This window comes from Cucurbita maxima, unplaced genomic scaffold (assembly GCF_002738345.1).
Source record: "Cucurbita maxima cultivar Rimu unplaced genomic scaffold, Cmax_1.0 Cma_Scf00059, whole genome shotgun sequence".
NCBI classification, from domain to species: Eukaryota; Viridiplantae; Streptophyta; class Magnoliopsida; order Cucurbitales; family Cucurbitaceae; genus Cucurbita; species Cucurbita maxima.
In genome coordinates, this window is record NW_019272075.1 from 441,452 (window position 1) to 460,572 (window position 19,121).

The following is a 19,121-nucleotide window of genomic DNA, read 5'->3' on the forward strand; positions in this document are numbered from 1 at the left end:
AATTGATTGATAGTGGGCTTGTTTAGCTATGAAGGCTCGAAATGAAACTTGGTCAAGGTAAAAAAATCAATATTTAGTACTCGATTCAAACCTTGGCTTTGTCCTTTCCATTTACTCGTGCGTTCTAACGCACTCCCTCAACCGAGATCCTATTTGTAGTTCAACCTTGAAGGCCACACATATCTCAATACCAAAATTAATGGGCTTGCAAATAAAAGGTACCATAAAGCATATCAAAAGAATACCCATAATAATTTCAATGTTTGGGGAAACTTCACTGTATAACTCCACCAACAACAATCTACAAGTAAGAACCTTACATAAATGGCCAAAGTCTTTGTTTTTTTTTTCTTTTTGTACCTTAGATTTTAAGGAACATGAAAGCAAAAGGTTAGGATGGAGAAGAAGAATAAATACGAGGAAAGAAACTCTTCATTAATTTCATTAATCTATCCACTATAACGTATTATTGTCGTTGTGTTTCTACGAGAACAAATAACATAAACGTGCAAGCGAGACTTCTGTCATCGTTATATCTCCACTTTACTCATCTTGGTAAGTGAAAATTTACACTACCTACGGTACAGATACCCAGAAAAAATCAATGAATATGAATATTGAATGCATATAAGTTTAAATAAAGGTTATAGGGAACTGTAATGGCACTGGAAATCCAACCTTGTAAAAGCGTTGATTGGCAGGGACCATGTGCATGTATGTTCTAGCTTGTTTTAAAAGTTTGATGCACTCTTCTTCAACCAAAATGAAAACCTGTGGATTTGAAAGAACTGTTGGTGTGATCAGGCAATCTAAGAAGCGCAACAACTCCAGCCGCAAGCGCACAAACAGAAGCCAAAGCAAATGCAGGAATGTTTCCTCCACTGAATAATGCATCCCATGGCCCAGCACCCAGTGATACAATCATCTGAACAAATCATACATAATGTATATGTTACCACGTTAAGTGTTGTAATGGTAAACGCAAAAGGGGATGAAAGGAAGGTGGAGGAAGACTAGATCAACGTTGAAAAATAATTTGGTTACGGTTTTCACTTGGATTCGTGATATATCCGAAGCTACAGAAAAGAACCAACTGAAGAGTAAGGAATAAAAAGAACAAAATTGAAGTATCAATCCAGAATGGTTCTCTTTATGTATGAAAAAAATAGAAATAAAAACTTACCAACATTTAAAAGGAATGCTTTTATAGAACACTTTTACAGAACTACTTTTAAGGAAAGCACTAATTGATTAAAAGCCCCCGTGAAAATTTTGAAAAGATTTCTGTAACAGCCCAAGCCCAAGCTCACAGCGAGCATATATTGTCCTCTTTGTGCTTTCCCTTTCAGGCTTCCCTCAAAGCTTTAAAACTCATCTGCTAAAGAAAGGTTTCCACACCCTTATAAAGGGTGTTTTGTTTTCCTCCCCAACCAACGTGAGATTTCTCACACTTTCCATCCTCCTGTAAGCACTTGTTATTTAGTCTTCCATTACGGTTTACCATAGATATCATAAAATATTTGCCTTTACCATCGGTATCATTTTTTACCTTTTATTATATGCAAATATCTTGTATCCATTTTTCTCTTATAAATAGAGAATTTCACCCCTATTTAGGTGGGGTTGTTTTAGCAAATATTCTCACTTAAATGCTTAAACATCAAAATAATTTTGGTTTTCTAAAATTAGATATAATATGCTAGTCACCCATACCTGGGGAATAACAACTGCAAGATTGAGAACTCCTATAGCCAATCCTGTAAAATTCAGTAAGTATCAGAATCCAGATAGTCTATAAACACCATGAAAAATACTGCATGAACTCAATCCAAACCTTGGCCACCACCAGAATCAGCAGTCAATTCTGCTGTCAAAGAGAAGGGAACGCTATAAGTTATCTGCAACAGAAACAATGGACTTTTAACTTCAAGGATGTGATATAAAGAGAATAAATTGAAAAGATAAACTTTGACATTTACAGCAAGAGGAAAACCAAGAAGAACAAAAACAGCCAAGGAAGCATTTTTTATTGTTGAGTTTCCTCCTATAACGTGTTCGATTCCTTCAGAGTATTGGCTGACAGATATTAAACTGATAATAGTAGTTCCCGTCATGCATGCAAACACAATAAAGTTGCTTATTGCCCAGACAAGTCTTGCTCCCATGCGCTGACACATCGGCTCTATGAAGAAAGAACTGATACCAAGAACAACCTATAACACAGAACATAAATAAAAACAAACACTTCGTGAGGGAAGAAAAATGATAACTAACGTCTAAAAATATAATAGAGACAACTCATAATTTAATCAAACTCGAATCCCCCAACATATATGAAAAAACTCAAACTAATAAATGTAATCAAATCTGAGTTCTTACAGAATTCAATAGCAAACCAAATGCACCTTCTCTGACACCCTGATCATACACCTGTTCATCAGTCAAACTTCCTTTTGGGTCCCCATGGTACACTTCCCTTCCCATCCAATCCGTATCAAATAAGAAGAAGGGAAACCAGGATAACTGCATGCAAAACGCAAGCACCAAAAGCAATATTCAAGAGCTGCCTACATGATCCACATAGCCACTGGAAATTTGGCAATACATAGATGCAAAGCTAAGAGGAAAATATAATAGCGGAAATAAGATTTTAATTAACAGTAGAACATACCCAGCTAAGAGCCATCACAAGAAGCACTGAATGCATGGCCGGTGGTAAATGCCTTAAACTGGTTAACAATTTGACTACCACTGTTGCAGGACCATCGTAATAACTTTCACTGTGATTTTCCTCAATTATTGATTTTGAAATTTCCAAATTCACATCTTTTTGATAGCCATAGTTGTCATTGCTCCCATTTGGACTGTTAAGCTCCGATTTTACAATATTAGGACTACTTTGTTCATTCCCATTCAACAGAGGAGCAGAATCTGATAAACGTGGTAGTTGATCTACAGCAGTAAGTGGAACTTCATGGGCAAAATATATGGTAACAAGAGTACATATGGTTAGAAAAACCTGCACAAGTGAAATGCAGATGTTAGAACTGCAGTTAGAGAATAAAATTCTAGTCACAATCCAAAAGATGAAACAGTTGTCTTTGTTTATGACAGTCATGAGCATAAGAACCAAACATGATAGAGCATCTTAAAGAGGTACACAGTAAACGAAATTTTATATCATGGAATATATTGAACTATATGCTTATCAGTAGCTCACCACAGCGATAAGAAATGCTGCTTTAAGGTTTCCACAGGCTTCACAGCAAGCATCACTCAAAAGGAAAGGAAACCATCTGCCCAAAGATGAATCATAGGAAGGGAAATCAAAAAAGAAGATTCAAAATATGAACTAATCTCAGAAAACGATGGCCAAATAAATAGCACAAATGCAAATGTAAATGGATGGAAACATTAAGTCTCAAATCTGGCTCGAAATATTACTTGTGCCAGTTTCCACTAGCTCCTGCTGAAAAACCTAGGATATTACCAACAGCCATCCATGAACAAAATACTGCATTTGCAACATTGTGTTGATCAGGACCTAGAATAAAGCACCAACAAGAAAATGCTGGGTGATTATCAAGCATATAAAATTCAAAATAGAAGCCACAGATATTCGTGTCCACAGAAACTAAATGGAGAAAAATTACAGTCAAATTATTATCTTATCGTTATCATCTTTTATTTTTTCCTTTTTTTTTTTTTTTTTTTTTTGAGGGGGAGGTGTAACCTGATAAATCAGCTAGAAGAGCACGGGCAGGACCCTGAAAGATGGTCGCAAGATAACTTATTTTACTCATACAAATACTTTAAACACAGAAGTGAAAGAAAAATATAAGTACCCAATCCTTGTAGGTAATACCTGCACTGTATTGTTTGCAAGATCAAGCATCCAAAAGCCTATTACAAAAATAATAGCTGCCCTTGTTCGTGTACCCTTATATACTCTGTATAAGCATGAACAATCAATTTAGAAGTCATACTTGCTCACAAAAAAGAAATATACAAGAGAGCGCCAAGAAAGATAACAAACCTGCAATGTTCCTTCGTATCTCCTAGTATATATCCAATGTCAGCAGAAAATCCAATCAACACCACCTATTTAAATAATAAATAACCATTTAGTTTCTAATGCTTTAGACAATAGTTGTTAATCAAAAAGGAAACAAAACAAGTACCCAGAAAAACACAGCTTACAGCTACTGCTATCATTAAAGACCCAGCAAGAATAAAGGGACGCCTCCTTCCATACTTTGAAGAACACTTATCACTCCATATACCAACACATGGTTGAACCTAAGAACCAAATATTAAAATAAAAAAAATCAAAATCAACGAAGATGGATATTTCTGAAGCTTCAACAGAACTTTATCCATTACATCAGAAAGAAAGAATCAGAAGTAACGCAAATACCATGTAAATGACTATAATTAAGAGCCAAGGATCAGCAGAAGAGTAACCAAAGAACAAAAAGTTTTTGAACGTTCAAAAATTTCCATCCAGTCCCAGGAAAGAGCTTGAAATAGTCAATCCATATGTTACTGATAATCGAGGGCATAACAAGTCACACATATATTTGAAGAAGAAAAAGGAGGAACTTAACTTCATGCAACAAAAAATAAAGATCATATCTAGCCAATCTTTAGAAATCAAAAACCATGAGCCTTTTAATACATAACAGGTCTTCTTATAATGCAAACCAACAGAGCATTACTAACTTGCTTTCTTTGAAGACTGCATGTTAGACACAAGCTAGGTAACAGACTGCTAAATGATCACCATGTCCTAATCTTCTGTGCCTCAAAGTGTAGACATAAGAACCATACAAAAGAGAACCACATGACAACAGACATTAATAGTATACTTCAGAGAAAAACAACCAATCCAGCATGTGATGAATGGAATGTATATTTATACATTATACATATCTAATAGTCACTATTACCCCAACGAGACGATCAACTAGCCCTACAGATAGCCAAAAAACGCTCATAGTAAACTAGGTAAGTGACCAAGGCATGAACCCAAACCTGCAAATGCATATGAATTTACAACAGTAGTAGATTCGGATCCATGGTGGTCGATAACATAATAAATAAAACTGACCCCATTCATCCATACATATGGTAGCTATTGTTTCAATGCATAATATTTCTCATTTCTGGAGTTTTAGCCCCTCTTAGCAAAGAGCCGGAGAAACTTTTGAATCGGGAATAGAACAAATGGGCGATGGTTGGGTACAATTTCGAATCCATTATTATATATTTGCTCTAGTTTTTGTTGTTTTTGATGTTGAAACGGTTTTTCTTTATCCACGGGCAATGAGTTTTGATGTATTAGAGATATACATTTACAGAAGCTTTAATTTTCGTGCTTATCCTAATTGTCGGTTTAATTTACACCGTAAGTTAAGTAGATACATTTTCTATCAGTCATGGACAAATTTTTCATTAACAATAACAGAAAATTTAGGGAAGAATTGATACGAAATGGTTATAATCACCTACCACGAGACCAGTGATGGGACCGCAAAGCCAAATAAACGAAGAAAATGCATGCTCGATTCCAAGTGTCTACACAGTTACACAAAAAGTTGAAGAAATTAGCAACCGAATAAATATAGACAAATATAACCGTCGAGTGACATGAGCTAGAAAAGCCTTATACTAACACAACGTACATGAAATACACCATGTAACTAAACAATGTCGTAATTAAAGAATGATCAGAGGACGATTTTCGTAGAAAACAATTTGAATAATACGCCAATACTGAATCCAAACACCTACCGATTCATAGACGAAAACGAAATCAGAGACGCAAGCGAGAAACAATACCTGAATATAGGGAGTTAGTAAGGAGAGCTGTAATGCCCAACCAAATTGAACACCGGCAGCGATAGTACAACTGAGAATTAAGATAATCAAACTATTTGGCGTAGATCTAACATGAGGCGTTGACGACGAACCGTCTGGGCTTCCATTGGCACATCTACTAGAAGAAGGAGAATTGAGATCAATCCCTTGGAGCTGCTGTTCATCGACAGCCACCATCTCTACTTCCGCATCCTGGAGGTTCCGGTACGGAACCCTGAAGGAAACCGAGCTAGGCTTCCCCACCATTAGTAGAGGTAATCAGCTGCAAGGGAAAAATCGTCCGCTTACATAAGATCCACACACCGATCTAAAGCTTCCAATGGCGATTCAATCACAGTCAAGGAATTGGGGCTGAAATTTTTCAAGCGGTCGAACGTGATGGATGAAATCTGAAGGAATGAAAGACGAACCCGTGGCTTCAGTTCAAATTCACCGCCATTGCAGAAGCAGAAAACTACTATCGCCGTCAATTACACCGCGCAGGATCCTAGGATCTTATGAAAATGTGATCTGAAACTCCAAAATGAATTCTTCATTCATGGAATTTCTACAATTAGCTGTCGAAAAAGTAAAGACATCCCGGTTTTATATAGATTTTTTTTTTTTAATTAGAATATTACATTAATAAATAAACCTTTTTTACATTTTTCAAATGACCTACTAAATTTGTATTTTTTTAAAAAAAATTATTTCATGAATACAATTACAAATACGAGAAATAATTAAACATTTTAACGACTATTTTATTGGACAACATATTAATAATATATTTAGGAGTAATTAATTGAAGTTGTTTTAATATTTATTGTATGTATATGATATGAACCACGAAAATAAACCTTATACACTTATATTCAAGCTAGGGTGAGCTCATCAAAGAAAATTGTATAAGACGTTGGATGCCTCTCTTATATGTTGTGCAAAGTTGAGCTTCAAGAAAAAAATGCATTACGTGCACTTTAAGTTGCATTTAATGAACTCAGCTAAGTTTATGGAACTAGTCCAAGGATGACTAATAAACACATTTCATTCCTTCCACTATTTAATTATAATTTAAATATTTGTTTATCATATTTAAGTTATATTAGGTAACTCAAGTAACTTATCATATTCCACTAGTTAAAGCTGTAGAGGCTATTTTTTTCTTTAATCAGAGACATCACATTTTTTTATTTTTTAATTAAATGAAAACTAAGATTTTCTTTGCAAATTCTTGTTGGATTTAGAACCTGTATGCAAGAGTCATTCAAGTGGTATTGATCAAATCTCTTGTGGAGTTTAGAAACGAGTTTTCTTTACTCTTGATCTTGATCATCAAGGTAATCCGTTCCATACTTTCCCTTGGGTTGATTCCATATCAGTATGGGTACGATGGTTTCGTGAATATGGAGCAACTATATGTTGATGATGGAATTGCTTATTGATGAGAACTAATATATCCAAGTCGATTGACGATTTACTTTCACCTTGACACAAAGCAATCACGTTAATTATAGATTTTGGTGAAACAAGGTGATTCCTAGCAACCGTACAATCTTATATTTGTGCTTCAACTAGCAGTTTTTTATCCTTATGTTCGTGAACCTAAGTAGAGATATCTTCAAGTGCCTTACTCGTGTTGGACTCCTATGTGTTATCCTTGTTCGATATGCATCGCCTTTATTGCTTACAAGTGGTTGGATTATCCCTAGAACATCTTAGTGATTGTATGCTCACTCTTGTTCTAAGCTAGTATTTCAATATGCTCGGTCCTTTTGCTACCTAAACATGTTAATATTCTTCTTCGGTTGATCAAATAAGTAAGAGTAATTTCAACAAAACTCTCGAGTGCTTTAAGAAAGATTTCCATTAAAACATAAAGTAAGTACAAGAAAACTAGGTCGAAATATGTTGGGTATGGAAGAAATAAGGCAAGATGGTGCTACCACAAGACTTGGTGAACCCAACGCATACTCTAGTGATATCTATCGTATATCATGCGTCGTACATAAATTAGGTTTCTAACTCATGAAACTTCGACCCATCTCAACTTTTCATGGCTTTCTCTCATTTCAAGCAAGATTTGAACACAATTTACAAATGATGTGTTTGAGTGGTTACAAATGGTATCAAAGTCAGACACCAAGCGATGTGCCAGCGAGGAGGTTGTTCCCCGAAAGGAGGTAGACACGAGGCAGTGTGTCAGTAAGGACGTTGGGTCTCGAAGAAGGTCCCACATCAGTTGGAGAAAGGAACGAGTGCCAGCAAGGACACTAGGCCCCGAAGAGGGATGAATTTGGTGGGGGTCCTACATCGATTGGAGAAAGGAACGAGTGTTGGGGGGTGAATTGTGATATCCCACATTGGTTGGAGAGGAGAATGAAACATCCTTAAAGTCTTGAGGGGAAGCCCGAAAGGAAAAGCCCAAAGAGGACAATATCTACTAGTGGTGTGCTCGGGCTGTTATAATTTATCTAGATTTAACAAGTTGAGCGAATAGTATACTTAAATTGGAAATTTGACGACTTTTATATTAAATCATGAGTTGAACGCATACTTCCTATGTTTCGATCTAGCTCATTAGTAGATGAATCCAAGTCAGGTCATTGTCTCGAGTTCGTTTGTCAACGGTCATGACATTCTTTCCCGATAATGAGTCTGTGTTAGCATTCAAGGATTTTCGAATCAATTTAATCTCTCCTATCTTGGTAATGAGTCTGTGTTAGCATTCAGGGATTGTCGAATCAGTTTAATCTCTCCTATCTTGGTAATGAGTCTGTGTTAGCAGACTCGTTAAGTTCCTAATGAAGCTTTTAGTAACAAGGCATCGTGGTTGGTTTAAGATATTTTAACTATTCTTTACCTACTAAATCTATTTATGTTTAACATGAATTTCAAACAATACGTAAGACTCGCTCTTGGTTAAATACAGTTTGTCTACTAGACATTCTGGTACTTGAACTAGCACCCAACTCGACAATCTAGAATACTCATGTTCCCAATTTAACACTCAACGCATTCATCGAGGGTTCCGCAGGATGTAGTAAACATATGGGCTGCATGCCCTCCAATCCTAGCATCAAACCAATATAGTATTACGTGAGACCTAATCGTCACTAGAGTCTCTTTCTTCAACTCCATCATACAATATGGTTTATTCCTCACAAGCATGCATGATCATATATCACGCTCATAAATTCTAACCATCAATTTCTAACCTACTCATATTTTATGCATGCATTCACGATTATTATAATTTAAACTATATAATTCTTGAATATCGTCATTCATCACAATATACATTTAATTTCTAAAGAATTATTGAAATCTACCATTTTAAAAACTTTATCAAATAATTCACTTCTAACTAGTTAAATAAATAGACGGAGTTATTCTGATATGAACCAAGACATCAATCATACAATATAAACCTCAAAGAAGAAGTGAATAAAATGTTAGTTTAAATTATCACAAGATATTGCAATTTATGCCACGTAATAATTTATTTTTAGATAGTTACAATTTTAGAGTGGATAATAATTTAGAGTTATAATATTTTAAAGCTTATTTTAGGTGGTGGGTAATTACGACATAAAATATAGTCTAATTATAATAATAAAATATGAAAGTTACGGCTTTTGACTTAGGTAAGGTTAGAGTTTTAATTTTAAGGCTATATAGAGTTATGTACGTTAAGACTTGAAAAGTTTAGTAAAAAAAGCATTTTTACTTTCATTTAGTCAGTGCTAAGTTTATTTGCAATTATAAGTTGTTTAGATCGATCATTCAAGCTATTGATTTCGCTGGTTGACGAATTTCAAACCAGTATTATTGCATTTAAATATTCGATTAATAAGATAATCTGAATCTTACTTCTTTAGCGATTTTTTACCATTTCATACATGAACTTTTCCTTAGATGATGTGTGTCTGAGCGGCGACTTTGCTCATGACCAGTGGCGATTTTTTTGTGGATCTTGAATTGATAATTGATTCCCAAGCAAATGTAAAAAGACTAGGCTCGGTTTGAGTTTGCTTGACCTGAGTGCCAGGCCTCTTGCCCAATATGGAGTTTACTCAACAAGCTTGTCCTGGTTCGATGATGAAAGTCCCATATCTACTAATTTTAGGAATGATCAGGATTTATAGTCTAAGGAATACTATATCTACTGGTATAAGACCTTTTGAGAACTCAAAGCAAAACCATAAGAACTTTTGCTTAAAGTGGACTATTATACCATTACGGAGAATTGTGTTCTTCTAACATGATATCATCAGAGCCATGTCCTAAACTTAGTCATGTCAATATTGATAAATCTTCAAATGTCGAATAAAGTGCTCATTAAGGAAAAACGTACTTTGTTCGAGGGAGGGATTGGATGAAGAGTTGTGTTCTTCGAACCGTGTTGAGTTTGCTTAGCCTCCACCCATTGGGCTTAATCCGATCAAACGTGAGCCATACACACAGCCAAGCGTCTGATATCGCACCACCATTCCGCCGGGGATCATTTTTTCAAAAACCCTTCATTTATTATTATACCGCTTGAAAGAGTGTCTCATCCAACTCAAATTTTGTTCTATTACTTCATTTCCCGCCTCTTTTGTTCGTCTAACCTCGATCCCCAGGCATGGAACCCAACAGGGTTTTGCTGGATTTTCAAAATCCGATCCAAGATGCCATCTCCACAATCCAATTCGCTCCCTGTTCGAACAATCTCCTTATTTCTTCCTGGGATTCTGTTAGTGTTCCTTTTGGTGTTCCAAATTCTTTGAACGTTTCTGCCATTTCTTTTCGTTCACTATGAATGAAGTTCTAGGTTTTGGTTTTTTTGGACAGAGTCTTCGTTTGTACGATGTGGATAATTCTGCACTCAGACTTGAAGCTCCCTCCGAAGCTGCACTGCTGGACTGCTGCTTCCAGGACGAGTCACTGGCTTTGAGCGCTGGTTCTGATGGCTTAATAAGAAGGTTTGGGGTTCGAATTTATTAATAAATCCTTTGGGTTAATGTTATGAAATGAAATATCATGGTACAGATTAAGATATTTGGATCTAGCAATTATCTCGATTTGTTCCATTGTTCTTCTTTCAATTGAAATGATTTACACATAGTTGGGAGGGAAATTGTCTCTTTCAACCCCCTTCCACCAAATAGGAAAAGTTCCTGAAGTGAAACGTGAGGATTATTTAGATGTTAATGATGGAGTTAAATTCTGTCCTGTTTTCTGCTCTGAAATAGTAAATGCAGTAGTTTGTTTGTTCTTCTTTTCATCTCATTCTGTTCTAGATAGTCAATTTTTTGTCGCTTGATTTCTTAAGAGGATTATTAAAAGAACTACTTCAATTATGCATGAAAACCCCTCTTATTCTAGGTGAAGCCCCACGACAGTCATAAGAATACATAAATTTATAAGGTACATATTGTAGTCAAGATAGGAGTGATTTTGATTTTTTAGATTCATTAAGTCTCTTGGATGAATAGTTTCCTTATCAAACTTGAATGGACGCAACTCTCACCATGTAACGACCCGATTTTCGATACCTTGAATCACAGGTCGATATAGTTTGATATTAGAGCTAGACACCGAGCGGTGTGCCAGTGAGAACGTTGGGCCCCTAAGGGTGTGGATTGTGAGATCCTACATCAGTTGGAGAAGGGAACGAAACATTGTTTATAAGGGTGTAGAAACCTCTCCCTAACAGACGCGTCTTAAAACTTCGTGGGGAAACCCTTGAATGGAAAACCCAAAGAAGATAATATCTGCTAGCGGTAGGCTTGGGGTGTCACAAATGGTATCAGAGTCGTACACTGAGCAGTGTGCCAATGAGGATGCTGGGCCCCCAAGAGGGTTGGGTGGTAAGATCTCACATTGGTTGGAGAGGGGAACAAAACATTTCTTATAAAGGTGTAAAAACCTCTCCCTAATAGACATGTTTTAAAACCTTGAGGGGAAGCCTTTGAAGGGAAAGTCCAAGGAGGACAATATCTACTAGCGGTGGGCTTGGGCTATTTCACACAAAATCTACAGCTTGGAAACGCATTCAATACTTCTTGTCATCTTTTAACTTTAATGATTGGACTGTGCGGCATAATGGTTGACTCATAGGTTTGAATTTGAGAATAAGTTCTATTTGATCTTGGTTGATCACTTATTTTCTTACCATTCTCCCTTTCTTCGAGAATATTCATCTTCGAATCTACAAGATCTCCTAGCAAAATAACTTTCTAGTCATCATCTGAATCTTGTAAAGTAAGCTTGAAAAAATCTTCTCTTCGAAACTCAAATGTGTGATTTCTTTGTGGAGGACTCCTCCCCTTTCGACATTGATACAAAATTTCAAACTTGATCATCCATGTGTCTTGAATGAATCACCCAAAACACTTGGAAGAAAGCGTTTCTGGGATAACAAATCCCACTTATGAACTTTTTTCACATCCACTCTTTTCTTGTTCATAATGGAAGAAAGTGTTTCTTGGATAAGCCCATTTGTAATATTGTACCCATAGTTTTTTTATGAGAAACAAAAAACGAATACAAACAAATGTATTGTATTATGAGTCTAACAAAAACAGACAAATTACAAGTATTTTAGTCTGTTACTTTATCTTGCAATAGTTTCTAAAAACGTTATTATAAATTTTTCCTTGTTCTTTTCTTTACCTTTCTAGGTCTGTTTTATGCTAGCGGCATTGAGTCATGGTTAGATATTTTGAGCATAGGTTGCTAATGGCTTTCATTAAAACTTTACAGGTATGACTTGCAATCAGGAATTTCTGAAACCATTGGAAAGCATGACGACATTGCAACCAATATCAGCTATTCGGATCAAACATGTGAGCTACTTTACCTCTTAACATATAACTTCTGGTAAATTATTGATCATGTTGGAAATAATAATCTTTCCTTTTAGTATGCCTGTTAATGACTGGCTAGTATTTTCCTTTTGAACTTGATGAACCGTGATTCTCATTCTCAAGAATTGGCTTATTAAATTCTGTGTTGTTTAGAAAAGTTATTTGAGACCCTTTGTCACATTGGTTATGAAAAAATAGAATTTACTCCCTTTATTTTTGTAGGCCAAATAGTAACAGCGGGTTTGGATGGAAAGATACTGTTGTGGGATACGCGTAGAGAAAAATGTGTGTCATTTGTGAGAAACAGGGGTTCAGATGTGGTGTCCATGTCTATCTCTGGATTTAATTTAATTGTGGCTTCTGGAGTATGCGTATATTCACTGGACTTACGTAACATACAAAAACCAGTTCAACTCACAGATTCTTGTATGAAAGTTCCAGTTGCTTGTGTAAGCTCTGTTCCTTATACTGAAGGTTGGTTGACATATTGTGCAGTTTCTTCCAGATAACTTATAGCTAATATTCTGATTGTTGAAGGACGCCTTTTTTTTTTTTCTTAATATGTAATTTTTGTTAAAACTATGTAGATCAGGCAACTTTTGCTTGAATTGTGTTCACTTCTAAATACTTTCCTTGTAGGATTTGCGGTTGGCTCAGTAGATGGACGTGTGGCTTTGGAGATTGCTTGTCTGGACCAAGCAGATGACATCAGGTTTTTGCTTTCCCTACCTTTGAATATGGATGCTAATTACTTAAATCATATGTTGAACTAGCTCGAGTTAGTATATTGCTTAAAAGCTTTATCTTATCTGTAACGGCTCAAACTCACCGCTACCAAATATTATCCTATTTAACCCTTTTCTTTCGGGCTTCCCTTCAAGGTTTTAAAACGCATCTGTTAGGGAGTAGTTTTCATACCCTTATAAAGGGTGTTTCTTTCTCCTACCCAAATTAATTATAGAAACATGAGTTTATGGGATCTCACAGTATCCTTTTGGGGTGCTACAGTAATAATCTGTTGTCCCGTTCAGTTGATTTTAGTCAATTATGGGAACACAGAAAACTTATAACTTGTTTGGATGTATTTACTGGGAATTGCTTACAAAAGACTGCTTAGCTACTTTGAACACCTGTTTGAAGTGTTGTCACCGATTTTTGTTCACTGATATCTATTTGCATGTTACTAACTTGTCTAATGTCATTGGAGTATTAGTATATTGATGCCTTCTTTTTTAGTGCTATAATGGTAGAAATTGTAAAGTTAAGTGTGCTTAGTTTGAAGCAATCAGCATGTGAGTTATGGAAGCATATTGATAGGACCCATGTGAAAATAGTCTTCAATCTCACAAATAGCTTTAGATAAGTAAGGCGACATAGTCAGATTGTAGGAGAATGTTGAAGCCGTCGTGTCATGTGTTAAATCTAGATTCTGGATTCTAAGCTTAGGGTACTCTAGTTTAAGACAAGTAAAGTGACGTAGTCAGGTTGTTAGGGAGTATTGGGATCGTCAAGGGTCAAACCTAGATTCCAAATCGTAGGCATTTCGGCCTTCTCCATCTAGTTACACTTCAGGCTTAATTAAGGAGAAAGAGACAAATGATAAGATTCATTTTCTGCCACGTTCCATCTTTCTAGAGTGTCTATAAAAATTTAATACAATCAGAATGAAATGCTTAATCTCTCCAGAACCATAGCTTGTCTTTACTATTCATGATATTCTTCAATCATTATTTGGGCTTGTCCAATAATTCCTGGGATGCATTATTCTTACACAGCATTTCCTTTATATTTTTGAAACAGATATATTTTCTGGTGTCACCCAAAGTCAAAGGGTAGAAGAAAGCATTTGGAGTCGGTGAATGATATTGGGTTTAATCCAATGTATGAATTATAGTGTCTTTAGCTTTCAGCTGGACAACATCAACATGTTTTGTCACATTATTCTAATTTTGTATGTTGCATTTAGACACCCTGGTGCCTTTGCTACGGGTGATAATGCAGGCTTTGTTAGCGTATGGGATTTCCAAAGCAAGAGAAGAATACTTGAGGTATGGGATTTCCAAATTTATGTGACCCTGACTTGGCCACCTATGTTTGAATGTTGTTCGTTTGGTTTTAGTTGCCTAGATTTCCAAATAGCGTGGCATCGTTGTCGTACAACTGCGGAGGACAAGTTTTGGCTGTTGCTTCGAGTTGTACGTACCAAGAAGCTAAAGAAAGGTTCGTTTTCTGTTCGTAATCTTTGTTCGTTTCCAATCTCCATTTCCTGCCCTGTGTGCTCTAAAACATTGCTTTATTTTTGGAGTTGATTTGGTGTTGTTATCTTATGTTTATGCAACAGAGAAGATCCTCCTCAAGTGTTCTTGCATGTAATAGAGGAGTACAATCCCAAATCTTCCTCTGCCTCTTCCACTGGATAGCTTCACCTTTCCTACCATGCTTTGCTTCCCACTAAAGGTAATAAATTATTCGTTTTTATGCCAAATATATAGATGGAATATCAAAAATAGGTTAAATTAATAAAAATATCTCTAACTTTTATAAAACCCCTCAAAAGTTTTAAAACTTTCAACGGTAACTTAAACCTTCAAATTTTTTTTTTTGGAAATCGGTTATAATTTGTTTCAAAAATATATTTTTAACATTTTTTTTAAAATTTCATTAATATTCTTAAAGTTTTTTTTTTACTACATTTCAAGATACCCATTAGCTTTTAAAAAATAGTATTAATATCTTTAAACTTTTAGAAAAAAATAATTTTTTTTAGAATTAGCCTCACAAATAATTTATTTCAATTTAGAAAGGTTTATAAATGAAAACTTTCTCATTTTATTCAAAAAGAAAAGTTCCAGAGATCAAAAAAATGAAATAAGAGAGTTACGAGGGTATTAGTCATAGGTTGAAATAGAGAGTTAGGAATGTCTGAGCCTCGACCAATTAATCTAGTAGTGATTCCACACAAGTTCGTAATCAAATTCATGTTAGACAAACATGACTCTATAATAGTATGATATTGTCCACTTTGAGCGGAAGTTCTTATCGCTTTGCTTTGGACTCCCCCAAAAGGCCGCATACTAATGGAGAGAGTATTCCTTGATTATAATATGATCATTCCCTAAATTAGCCGATGTGAGACTTTTATCATCCAACACCTCCCCTCGAACAAAGTATGTCCCCCCTTAATCGAGGCTCGACTCCTTTTTTTTTTTGGAGTCTTAGTCATTTTGGAATATGCCTTCGAGGAGAGGCTCGACTCCTTTTCTTCTGGAGTCTTAGTCTTAGTCTTTTGGAGGCTTGACTATGACTATGCCTTCAAGTAGTCAGTTTCATCAATAAGATAGGAAGACTTACTTCCCATTTGGAATTGCACAAAAAAGACTATTTATCTCAAAGAGGTCTACAAAACTTAGAGGAGATTCGGGTTGGAATTGGAGTTTCAATGGATCGTCCAAGAATGATGATTATGTAGTTTTTTTTGCCTACTTTGAACTTGAACATTTCTTCGTGTGTTTGGAAATAAGTTACAAGAAATAAGGTGAAGAAGATGAACGGGAGGAAGCTACGTGCGCATATAGGGGAGATGTATTTGTCTGGAAATGGTTGAGACACGTGTCGAGCGGCACAATGACTAATGATTGACACGTGTCAAGCATGGAGTTCAGAAGCGTGTACGGTTTTTGGTGGCAACAAGTGTCGCGAATCGACCCGACCCTATCAATAACCGACCCAAGATTCGTGCATGAATTGACAACCCAACATCTGAATTGAAAAATAGACTGACTTGAACTGCACAAACCAACACACGTGTGAGTTCCTTTTTTACTCATTCAATTTGTTCGACTGTTTTTCGACTCATAGTGATCATTTATCATAGAATGACTCTGGTTATCAAATGATTGAACAACCGAGAGAAATTTACTTACGATACGTAGTTGACATTCATAAAAAGTATCTAATGAACTATGAGTTCAATACATCCTATTTAGCAGAAAGACTGACATTCGTTGCTCATTATCAGACGATCACTTATTCACAAATCTCATGTGAGGCTAAGAGTTTGAATTTCCCATCTCATGGAAAACCCTTTTCACTTCGCTTAGCACTATCCCCCTGTAGGAGTATTTTAATGAAAGGTTCTATAGGAATTGGAGGATCCTATTTGACCGATATTGATACTGACCTTAATTTTACTTAAACCAAGATCTATCAATAAATTTTCAAGAAATTTGAAGCCTCTAACAAGTGAAAAAACAAGCTCGAAAAGGCACGCTTCATCCTGATAATTAACCACATCGACTTTAGACAAGTAATACTTGTAGGGATCACTAGAACGATCTAGCATGCGAGCATTCCTTATCTTAGGAAGTTAGAAAAATGCATGTTTAAGACTTCTGAAGGGCAATTTCGGATGAGAATGCATTGTATGTATGTCATGAAAAATTATCGTTATGCCCCTAGAAGGAGAATTTCAATATGCATGTTGTTTTTATGTTTACATTGAGCTAGAAATAAAATATGCATGATTAGAAAATGAGTGGGTAATATGGACGAGTAAGCTATGCAAGATGCTAGTACCAAAAGACTTACGATGAGATTTCTGATAAATGTTGTTCTATATACTTTCTGCTGTGTTAGAAGGGAGGATGGACTAATGTGATCGGTGTTTCGAGCGATTGATGGATGTTATCTCCCTATTGAGCTTATTTGATTGCATGAATGTTTTAAACAAGTGATTTATAGAAATATTTCCCTAATAAGCATGCTTGAATGAATGGATCATGTTTCTCGTGCTTTAGATGATTGATATAAATTTCTCCCTAACCAAGCATGCATGAGTGATCCAAGTTAAGAATAAGGTGATAGAGCTAGAACTATTTTCACGTTAATCGAGGTCAGTATGTTTTCAGTAGACCGAGCACCCTAGGATCATGAGCGGTGAACAGAGGTCTAGACCTAAATGCACCTAGAGGACTAGTTTAGCTTCAAAGGGCTAACCCCAAATAACTTAAAAATGCGAGATGAAATCTAAGCCGCCTACAAGTCCTAACAACCCAGTAAATCTCCACGCCACCCAAGGAAAATTGTCAGAACTTATGAGATCATTAGCAGTGTGAACCAATGAATTTGAGTAGCCAGTAATTTATGTAGAATTACATAAATAGTTAACTTGAAAAGTCACTACTATGTGCAGATTAATCCCACCTTCAGAGGGGACGAGAGATTATATAAGTAGATGACTTAAGAAACTGCCAGTGTGTAGAATGAAACCCACCTTTAGTGGGGATGACAGACTACATAAGTAGACAACACAAGGAACTACTACTGTGTAGAATAAAACCCATCTTGAGAGGGGACGAGAGACTACAGAAGCAGATAACACAAGGAACTAATACTGTGTAGAATATAACTACCTTGAGAGGACGAGAGACTACATAAGTAGATAACACGAGGAATCAGGAGAATTCTTGAACTGGGTCCGAACTTCTTGGAGCCCAATGAAAAATTTGTGGTTACTTACTAGGTTAAGGATGCAATGAGAGCTTATAAGTTCGTTGCTTATTGAATGTTTTTATACTCACATCTTTCCCCATTTTTTTTCAGGTGATCATAAGTTACTGGTTGATGTGGAGGACTGCTTGGGAGCTGTAATATCACATAGAGGTGTCGACTCGGGGCGTCAATTTAATTTGTATTTTACGGGTTGTCATTTGTAACATTTTGTATCCCGCTCACATTCACGGTTTGTAAATAACTTAAAAAACACTTGTTTTGAATTATTTTTGTATTGGATTTTAGATTTTGACTATGGTGTTGTATCTTATTAATTCGCTCGAAATTTTATTGTGTTTTTGCTTTCATTTATTTACTGTTGTATTGTATTTTAGTCATGGTCTGAAATTTGAAATCTCGAAAATCAAGTCGTGATAATGAGAGAGAAGAAATCGAATAGAGAGATAATTTATAGGATGTATATACGTTGTTTTTATTTACATATAAATGATAAAAAGAATTATAAAGTTTTAAGGGTGTTCGAGTATTGTAATGAGAAGGATCATTGTCACAATGATCTACAAATCTCGTGAGTAAAGGAGATGCACGATCCATACGATCTTAATCTATGACAGGTTATGAGTGAGTGACCCCATGTTTTGAAAATAAATTAGTTCCTTGTTGTTTCTGTGTATGTATGTATATCTAACTCCGTTAGGAAAGTATATTATCCGCTTTGGCTCGTTACTCACCGTCATCAGCCTCACGATTTTAAAATCTGTCTAGTAAGAGGAGATTTTCACATTCTTTTCTTTTTCCAACTCGTGAACTTTCACAAGAAGTATTTGACCGATTATTTTTAATAATCGATCCTTTTTTAAAATGGTTTTCAAGCCGAGACAAGACATAGTACAAGAT

At 35.8% G+C, this 19,121-nt stretch overlaps 2 protein-coding genes across 5 annotated transcripts; one reads left to right on the plus strand and one right to left on the minus strand.

Annotated features, from left to right (window-relative positions):
- Positions 1 to 414: 414 nt before the first annotated feature.
- On the minus strand, positions 415 to 6,433 carry LOC111471859 (sucrose transport protein SUC3-like). 4 transcript variants are annotated; one of them, XR_002715273.1, is made up of 15 exons: positions 5,842 to 6,433; positions 5,512 to 5,577; positions 4,201 to 4,299; positions 4,037 to 4,101; positions 3,866 to 3,950; positions 3,734 to 3,767; positions 3,445 to 3,544; positions 3,221 to 3,296; positions 2,672 to 3,019; positions 2,380 to 2,523; positions 1,980 to 2,213; positions 1,835 to 1,898; positions 1,714 to 1,757; positions 679 to 925; positions 415 to 576 (listed from the first exon to the last, which is right to left on the minus strand). XR_002715273.1 is itself a non-coding variant. In XM_023117528.1 (14 exons), the coding sequence occupies exons 1-14, from the start codon at positions 6,124 to 6,126 to the stop codon at positions 755 to 757; spliced, it is 1,785 nt and encodes a 594-aa protein (XP_022973296.1). In that variant the 5' UTR covers positions 6,127 to 6,433; the 3' UTR covers positions 415 to 754. The 4 variants fall into 4 exon arrangements, 3 of the variants coding, with proteins under 3 accessions (XP_022973296.1, XP_022973295.1, XP_022973297.1); XM_023117528.1 differs by having other exon boundaries at positions 415 to 925; positions 3,445 to 3,514; XM_023117527.1 differs by having other exon boundaries at positions 415 to 925.
- Positions 6,434 to 10,366: 3,933 nt separating this feature from the next.
- Positions 10,367 to 18,519, plus strand: LOC111471870 (mitotic checkpoint protein BUB3.3). The gene is made up of 10 exons (XM_023117543.1): positions 10,367 to 10,597; positions 10,696 to 10,826; positions 12,610 to 12,692; positions 12,936 to 13,187; positions 13,353 to 13,425; positions 14,514 to 14,594; positions 14,680 to 14,761; positions 14,833 to 14,933; positions 15,055 to 15,170; positions 18,315 to 18,519. The coding sequence occupies exons 1-9, from the start codon at positions 10,487 to 10,489 to the stop codon at positions 15,131 to 15,133; spliced, it is 993 nt and encodes a 330-aa protein (XP_022973311.1). The 5' UTR covers positions 10,367 to 10,486; the 3' UTR covers positions 15,134 to 15,170; positions 18,315 to 18,519.
- The last annotated feature ends 602 nt before the right edge of the window (positions 18,520 to 19,121 follow it).

What these genes read in the sequence shown, in the direction of transcription:
- LOC111471870 (XM_023117543.1), top strand. Translation starts at nt 10,487, where the DNA reads ATGGAACCCAACAGGGTTTTGCTGGATTTTCAAAATCCGATCCAAGAT. An exon ending in GATATTGGGTTTAATCCAAT is followed by an intron (nt 14,595 to 14,679) that starts GTATGAATTATA and finishes TGTTGCATTTAG; the next exon opens with ACACCCTGGTGCCTTTGCTA. An exon ending in TACCAAGAAGCTAAAGAAAG is followed by an intron (nt 14,934 to 15,054) that starts GTTCGTTTTCTG and finishes TTTATGCAACAG; the next exon opens with AGAAGATCCTCCTCAAGTGT.
- LOC111471859 (XM_023117527.1), bottom strand. Translation starts at nt 6,126, where the DNA reads ATGGTGGGGAAGCCTAGCTCGGTTTCCTTCAGGGTTCCGTACCGGAAC. An exon ending in GATACGAAGGAACATTGCAG is followed by an intron (nt 3,951 to 4,036) that starts GTTTGTTATCTT and finishes ATGCTTATACAG; the next exon opens with AGTATATAAGGGTACACGAA. An exon ending in TTGTGATGGCTCTTAGCTGG is followed by an intron (nt 2,524 to 2,671) that starts GTATGTTCTACT and finishes TTTTGCATGCAG; the next exon opens with TTATCCTGGTTTCCCTTCTT.